Genomic DNA, 8,653 nt, shown 5'->3' with positions numbered 1-8,653 from the left:
AACTATGGAAACCTATTTCATATAGCAAACGTGTTTGAAAATTTTAATAATGACATACAAAGAGACAGCGATCTGGTCTCAGTACATGACACGGCAGCACAGTTAGCCGAGTGATTGCGCAATCCAAGGGGAGGCTCAGCGCTGCGCTGCCTCACCGCCCGTATCTTCTCAGCATTTGAACGGCAAATGTGAAAATTCGGGATTTTAAGGAAAAAAATAATCTAAAAATGGTGAAGTTAAATGGAAAATTACTTTATAGTACAAATCAATTGATAAATATAAAAAAATATCTCCTCTGACCGCACGTCACTGGTAATTATGTATGACGTGTAAACACGACCCTACATGTATACAGCATGTAGCAGTTAAAGAAATTAATCAAAAGAAATTAAGAAAATGAAGCATCAAATATTTAGTACACACACGAAGGATATCATAGGGGGAAAACCACACAAGTGCATGCAAAGAATCGTTCGTGACGACAAAGTCAGGGAAGACTTAGTGAAAACACCATTTGACAAAGCGATTAATTTGTTTGTAGACGGATACTGTTTTAGATACTGGAACGAAGGGTTACAATTAGCATATGCGATAGTAAACGAGGAAGACGAAACATGGGTAACAGTAGATGCTAGAAGGAAAGTAGGAATTAGAATCAGAATCAGATTTATTAGTCAAGTTTGAATATTGCCCAAGGAATTTGACTCCAGTTATTTCGCTTTACACTCAGATTTAAAAGTAGCAACAGTAAATAACAAATGTACGGTAGATAAAAGTGTGGCATGTATTAAAATATATACGATTAAAAAAAGTGAAAGGTGCAACAGTATAGAGGTAGACATGGTAAAGACAGCTCTTAATAAGAAATATAAATAGTAAGTGGCCTTGAGATGGGAAACGGAGATTGGAATGAGTAGAGTTAAACCTGAGACCACCTGATATATTGTACAAGCATTATGGGAGTAGTTTTATTCTTTAAGGTAAAGAATACCAGAATGGGCAAACAAATGGTGATTAGGTGAATTAAATTCAGTGCAGGTGTTACCGGCCTCAGGCCTAGGGGAACCTGGGCCAGTAGCAAGTTTGCTTCACAGTTCTGGATAACTGTGGAGCAGTGAAGAAGAAAACACGTTTTTCAGTTGTTCAGCTCAGTCGCCATTTTTATTCTGTTCATGACTATTCATGAAACGTGAACTGGACATATTCATACAGAAACTGTGAGCAAAATGAAATGTACATGTTTCAGCATCGGGAAACAAAAAAATAAAATAGTGTTTGTTTTAAACTACGGTAATAAACATGTAGTATCTGTATCTAAGGCATTGAATAAACCAAAAAATAAATAAAAGATCCCTAAAACCATATTAAAGGGTCTGGTCTAAGCCCCGGATGTCCTTCAATTAACTGGCATTGCCTTTGATTTAACAAGCAAGGTGAAGGAGAAAACGAATATATACAGTAAATCAATTAACCCTTCATTTGTCACACCCATCCAGCTGGATGGTTCATTAACCCCTTCTGAATGTGCCAACACAGTATTGGGTGGTTTTCACCAATTTTCACATACCTGTGGAGCAGTGAAGAAGAAAACACGTTTTTCAGTTGTTCAGCTCAGTCGCCATTTTTATTCTGACGTAACCTGACCGATGCGGCTGAGCTGGGTCTTCCACACTGCACCAGGCATTATAGTGACACCTAGTGTCGCAAAAAAATCATAACATTCAAATTAAACGTAGACTGTTTATGTTGTAGCTTTGTTTAAAAAAAATAAAATAAGGGGGATGTCAACATTTACTCTGTTTTTAATTTAGGTTTTTAATTTAGGTCATTTTCCAACCCTTTACACAGGAATGGCATGAGTAATTTTTCTTTTTTGTAAAAGGTCAATTTTTAGATAGCTGGGATAAGTATTACAGTAAATAATGGTACAGGAATTTAGATGTTGTCCAAACAAAGGTTTATAAAGAATAAGAAGAGCAGAGCGTGGAAGCAGGTGTCTCGCTTTGAAAAGCAGACCGACATTTTTTAGATTCTTAGATATTTAGTTTTGCAAAAGTGATCTATATGACGATTAGAGTTTAGACAGTCATCAATGAGGACTCCAAGGAACTTTGTAGAGTTTACTTTCTTTATTTCTTTATCATTTATTTTGATCTGAAAGGCCAGATTTTCCGTATTCTTTTGTTTCTTTATTGAAACTGAATTATATATAATTTGTTTACTAATATTAAGAGAGGTTTTGTTCTTTTTTGATCCAAATATCCACCTTAGAAAGCTCATTGTCAAGGAGATTTTGAATTTCATGGATGTTGTTATGTGATACGAGAAAGGTTGTTTCATTGAACATTCCAGGAAAACATGTCAGTGTTTAGCCCCGGAGGCAGATCATTTTCAACTTTATTCTGTACGAAGATATGTCTTTATGTAACATTCAATAGTGAACTACGGAGGAGCTTAATAAGAAGGAATATGTTTTTCAGTTATTGTAATAATTCATTTGATCATCAACCAGTATTTTGGGGCAAATATGCTGTAGTTTCATATGAGTGAATAATTTTTACTTTTTGTTACGTAGAAATGTCACTTTTCTATAAAGGAAATGTTAATCGTGTGGACAATCCTGAGTATCCCCTCAACGCGTAAAGGATTTAACAGAGTAATTTGCATGTCTGGATTGTTGAAGTGGGTGTACATACAGTGCCCAAAGGGAAAGAAATCAGTAATGTTCATAAATAAGCAATTATTGCTCCACACCTATCTGTATGAAATTGTAGGATAATGTATTGAATCATCTGGAGTTGAGTATTGTGTAGTGGGTGACATCAGGAAGGCGTTTGGAAAACGCTGGATGGGACATGTGAATATGAAGACTAAATTGGCAAAAATCTGTGCACAGACCAAAATGACTTGGGTGAACGCGGGCCACGGACTGACCCATACAAACTACAGACTGGACAACTTTTTCTAGGGCCGCAGAATGCGCCCTACTTGAAGGAGACTGACGAATAACAATTTGGTCAGAAAGCTCACTTCTCCGAACTGCAAAGTTTGGTATCTGCTTACTCCAAACAGGTCGGAGACGGACGGACAGACACGGACCTCACAGACAGAATGGGTTCCCCTGTGAGTCATCAAGGGACAGTGGTCGGAGCCAAGGTGGACAGGACCCAGAACGGACCTCCCACGTCATCCGACTCCACAGGAAAGGTGACACGTGGTGTCAACGATCGCAGTGGGCAACACCGGACCCCCCCCCACGAAGATTAGGACCCCAGATCCGGCTGGATCTGGCACGGCAGCGTTCATAAGGCCTTAGCTCAAGAAAGGGGCAGAATAATCCCCTGAGCAGGGTCCACCGGGTGTTCCGAATAGTCTACCTCTGACCCTGAAGAGGAACAATAAAGAAGAAAGAAGATACATAGGGTGATCTCTGATAGATCAAAAGGGGGAATATTATGATTATAAAGAATAATTTAAAATCAAACTGAATATGTAAACTGCATGTGCTCACTAATCGAATCTGTGTATGTGTTGAAACTAAGGTGCATTCTTCTGTCTTTTCACTGAAAGTACCATGCTGTAACAGGCACGAGATAAGAGAGGCCCCCAGCAATAAACTAAGGGGGGCCCCAAGCCACCCCTACTTTCAGAGGTAATAAACATGTTCTCAGGACGAGAGACCGGCAGATCTGGCGGGACGATTGAGAAGCAGGCTGCAGAGCTTTGCTCTGCCGATCTCCCTCATGAGGCCTACTTTAATTCTATCCAGTCTTGTGTCTTTTTATTTACCTTTTCCAGCTAAATTAAAGAACCCGGCGTGATGAATTCGATCACAACAAGATCCAGCACAAGCTTTCCGCACAAGCCCAGGCGATCATAAAATGAGGCAGGTGTTTTTACAAGTCAAATATGAAGTCAGACATGAATTCAATTAGGAGATTATGAATCCTATAATAAATTCATTACATCAAGAATTGCTAAATCAAATTAAAAGCTGATTGTGTTTAAAAGAGCTATAAATAATGGAAATAAATATCTTTAAATATAAACAACTTTATATTTTTAGGTTCATTTCATGTTTTAATGATTTTTTTTCGATTCTGTTTACTCAAAATACCATTAAATAAAATATGGTTTTGTTATTGTGGATGGAAAAAGTGCTTTACATGCCATAAGGCAACCAAAGCACTGTACAGTTCAATAAAAAATACAAAAAATTAAAACTATAAAAACACAAAAAAAGAAGTAAGCAAAATCACTCAAACAATAAAAAGTCAAAAGATGGTGCCAGGAGTGGCCTACTGATGTTGTTCACTGGAGTTTAAAGCCTCCAAAGTTTAGGAGCAGCATCTGAAAAGGCTGCGTCTCCCCCAGTCACAATGGAGTCCTGGAAACCACCAAGAGAATTAGATCTTCAGATCAAGTCTGTGTGGTTCCTTCTTCGAAATAGACACAGTCGTTTGCACAATCGTTTTAATGTCCTTATACTGATAATAATTCGATGCTGATGTGTCAAAAGATTAAGTATTTCCTTATTTGTGAAACCGATACCAAAATATAACTTCACAAGATGCTCAATATTCCTCATTTTAACACAGGGAGAAGACTGCTCTTCCTGTTAGAGTTCTCATAAATTACGACTTTATTTTCGTTATTTTACGACTTTATTCTCATATTATTATGACTTTATTCTCACAATTTCCAATTTTTTTTGGTCTTAGTTTGCCCCTAATACTCCATCGTAGGTAAGTAACCATGGTGGCAACACAGCAAACCTCTCAGCTCGACGGTCAGAGCAGTCCTAAGCCGCAGCTGTAGTTCTGCTCCAGTCCAGCAGGTGGTGGTAACGTTAGTTCTGCTCCAGTCCAGCAGGTGGTGGTAACTGTAGTTCTGCTCCAGTCCAGCAGGTGGTGCTAACGTACCATCGGTGGTTCCTGGGCCGCTCTTTCAGAGAAGAAGACGCTGCAGCTCCAGGTTGGGGCATCGTGTCCTCTGGAAGCTGTTGACAGGAACATGACAGTTGGAAGAAACAGCTCGTGCGGTGGATGACATGTTGATAACTCTGTGCTACATGTACCTGTGGGTCCGCTTCCACAAGTGTTACTCGGTTCTGATCCGGAACGGGCTGTTCAGACGCAGCGACGGGAAGAGCCTGAGTTTCAGCCGCTGCTCCGGCTCAGGTCCCGGGCAGGATCCACTCCTGGGCGGGGAGGACGTCTTCCTGCTCCTCGGGGACAAGGCCGTGTACGTGACGGAGCCTCAGGTGGGACTTAAGGTTGATTTATGGTTCCGCGTCACACCGACGCAGAACCTACGGCGAAGGTTACGCCGTAGGCTACGCCTTCGATTTAACCATAAATCAGGCTTTAGCTGGACAGTGGCAGGGAGTGAAGACATGACTGGTGGGCAGCTCTGAGCCGCTGGTTGGTGGCTATGTTGATGTACAGGCTGACAGGAATCCCCCTGGACTATCCAATTCAATTTTATTTATATAGCGTCTATTACAACAGAAGTTGTCTCTAGGCGCTTTCCAGAGACCCAGAACATGAACCCCAGAGCAATTATTACATAAACAATGGCAGGTAAAAACTCCCCTTTAGGGGGGAAGAAACCTGGACCAGAACCTGGATCAAGACTCACGACTATGGCTTTCATAAAGGGATCTGTGGTGAATGAAAACCTGGAGAGGTGGGAGTCGAAAGAACAGGAAGGAAAGTCAGTCATAGCAGTCATAGTCCATGTCTGCCGGTTGGAAAAACAAAAATCTCCAGTCTAGACAGAGATGGAGACAGAATCATATCCGAGCGGCAGCTCAGGTGTTTGTGCTACAAAGTTTTATTTCAACAACATCCCCACCTTCAAGTGAAGCACGAGTTTCCTTGTGTTTTGCCTTTTTTCTTCCCTTGCTCACTCCTGATTTGTGATGTCTTTTGGATGAAAAGTTGAAATCTCTGCAAGAGCCTGCCTGCACCCTTCTGATTGGTCAGATTTTGTGTGCTGCCAATCATTGCACGGCCAGATCACTCACACCATTCAGATCTCTTTTCTCCCCTCCTCCTCATGGTAGCGCATATGCCCATCCATTACGCATATGCGTTGCCGAGCAAATGCGTCCCCTCGCGCAAAATGTGGCCCCTCTTGGAAGTTGAGGCCCTACGCACAGCTCTGTTCTGCGTTTAGGGAGGGGGGCACTGCATGTCTGTTAATGAATGAGAGGAGCGATTGCATGGAGTAGAGGTGGAGATGGTGCAGGACTTTTAAGTACTCAGAACAACGGAGAGAGCAGGCCTGGTGGAGTTGGTGGAGAGGAGCGATGTGGAAGAGAGTAGCAGTTACAGTCAGAGAAGACGGTGGTGAGAGCAGCTGTGTTATGTGCTTTAAAGTACAAGACAGCTGAAGATGCTGAGGTTCTCTTCAGGAAGGACAGCTCATGTTTAGGAGACAGGCCATATTAAGATGCTTTAGACATGTGCAGAAGATAGGGACAGTGCATACTTTTCAAAGAATGCTAATGATGGAACTCCCAGGCAGGAGACAAAAGGGATGTTTAAGAAAGTGGTGAATGAGGACATGCAGGGCATGAGGGTCCTGTGCAAGATTCTGTTTGTGAACATTTCAGTAAAAATCCCATGTGACACCAGTTCAGACCATCAGACTGTTTACTAAAGAGGGACTGTGTTTGAAATTTCTGCTCCTAAATTGTGTACCCTAATTAAAGTGAGTTTTTTTTTTGTTTGTTTTTTTTATAAATCTGGTTTCAAAATAAGAATAACGTGAGATTCTGTTTGGCATCTTGTTCTGAAAACCTCTAGAATTCCATTCTAGAACATTTTGCCATTTATTGGGCCAATATTGACATTCCTGTTGTGGAACAACATTTTTTTTTTTTAGAGTTTTTTGAAGACAAATGTTTGGATGGAATTTTGTTACATTTAGTCATATGTGTAGTTGTGTGTGTTTTTTTTTTAGGAAAAACAAAAAAAAAACTTTATTTTAATTTTATGTAAATATCACTAAATGTATTAATTCCTTTTCAAAGCAAACTGTTTTGGGTTTGCTTGTACTAGTGAAGTCTTCAGTGTGTTCTGGCCCCTCCAAGTGAGACCCAGAATCAAGTTGTGGGTGTTTGTACATTATCTCAGCAAATGGTTGTGATTTGTCTCGTGATTCCATTAATCTAGTGGAGTTTTCCACAGGAATCTGATTTCTGATGGTCAAACACCAAAGACAGGGCTCCAGACTGCGACCAAATGCTCGCATTTTGCGACCAAAATTTGAGTATGTGCGACTGAATTTCATGTCCACTCGCACACGTGCGACCAGTAAATTTGCCAGGATTTTTTTCTGCCTCGAGGAATTGTTTAATTTATCTATTTATTTATTTATTTATTTTTTTCGTTTAATTTCACCAGCTCAAAGCAGGTATTACGCCCGGACTACATTTAATGTGACACAACGCGCTGCCGCCGCGCACGTAAAGTTAGAAGAAAGAGACAGCGGATAGGTTTGGTTTTAGTAACATCATGCTCAGGCAATGAGTCTGCAATGGCCCAGACGGGAGACACATGTAGCTCAGTGCTTAACTTTTATTTTTAATCCACTCTATATTCTTCTGGTGTTCTCTGATATGTTCCCCCTCTAAAGCCTGAATTATGGTTCCGCCTTAAATCGACGCAGAGCCTACGCCGTAGCCTACAGCGTAGGCTCTGCGTTGTTGTAACGCGGAACCATAAATCAGGCTTTAGAGGGGGAACTTCACCCGGTACATACATAGGTTCCTCTAAACATCTGTTCCCGCTACAGTTTTAACTAAAAGAAAATGTTCTCCAATACAGCAGGTCTCATAATTTTATTTTGAACACTGCCAAAACTCTAACTTAAAATCTAACTAGAACTTAAAATTTGCTTGAGACAAATGAAAGTTAAATTTTAACACGTGGGAAAAACACCTAACCTTTTAAGTGATGTGTGTTATCAGGTGTAATGGCATTTTTAGGTTAGAAATAAGAATATTTCTTGGTAAGATCCTTAGTTATTTGAGTGAAGGCATGCATGTTCAAGCATGGTTCAGTTCAGGTAAAAGGTCTAGGAGGCCCAATTACAAGGGCTGGCCCTCTGAGCCTCCTTGTGGAACCCAGGAGGAGCTGCTTTAAGTAACACAAGTAGGGAAATGTTATTGGCCAGTACCCCCAATATTTGTACATTTGTTAAGTACTGTGTTTAACAGTTAAATTCATGGCTGAAAGGTTACTAAGCACTTTGTTACCAAGCACTTTTTTATCACGTGAATGTATGTTTTTTTATATATATAATGACAGCAATGGTGCTGTCAGTTTACTTTATGTTGCGGCATCTTTAAAAGTGCACAATAAAATGTAACACTGCATTTGAAACAGCACATTGTGGTAATTTATTAATCTATTATGAAATACGTATTACTAATATACTGAAATGTAGTAGAAATGTAAAAATTTGGTTAGCGTGTCGATAAACGATGTGCGCTCCTATAATTTTTTTTTGTGCCCCTAAAAATTTTCAGTTAGGGGCTACTGTGCTCCTAGTGAAAAAAGTTAGTCTGGAGCCCTGAAATATAAATTTTTTTAACAGACTTGAACCTTTACTTGACTGTAAATGTCAATCCTAGCCATTTACA

The 8,653-nt window shown here is 40.2% G+C and overlaps 1 protein-coding gene across 1 annotated transcript in view; it reads left to right on the top strand.

The window, feature by feature from the left end:
• The first annotated feature begins 4,951 nt into the window (after nucleotides 1-4,951).
• hlcs (holocarboxylase synthetase (biotin-(proprionyl-CoA-carboxylase (ATP-hydrolysing)) ligase)) overlaps nucleotides 4,952-8,653 on the top strand; it is a 94,686-nt gene continuing 90,984 nt past the window's right edge. Inside the window, exon 1 of the mRNA XM_061739570.1 lies at nucleotides 4,952-5,263. Coding sequence (XP_061595554.1) covers nucleotides 5,051-5,263 — 213 coding nt within the window. The 5' untranslated portion in view covers nucleotides 4,952-5,050. The remainder of the gene's footprint in view (nucleotides 5,264-8,653) is intronic.

This window comes from Cololabis saira, chromosome 14 (assembly GCF_033807715.1).
Source record: "Cololabis saira isolate AMF1-May2022 chromosome 14, fColSai1.1, whole genome shotgun sequence".
Taxonomy (NCBI): Eukaryota; Metazoa; Chordata; class Actinopteri; order Beloniformes; family Belonidae; genus Cololabis; species Cololabis saira.
The sequence above is the reverse complement of the archived record's forward strand: the minus strand, read 5'-3'. Positions and strand labels throughout refer to the sequence as shown.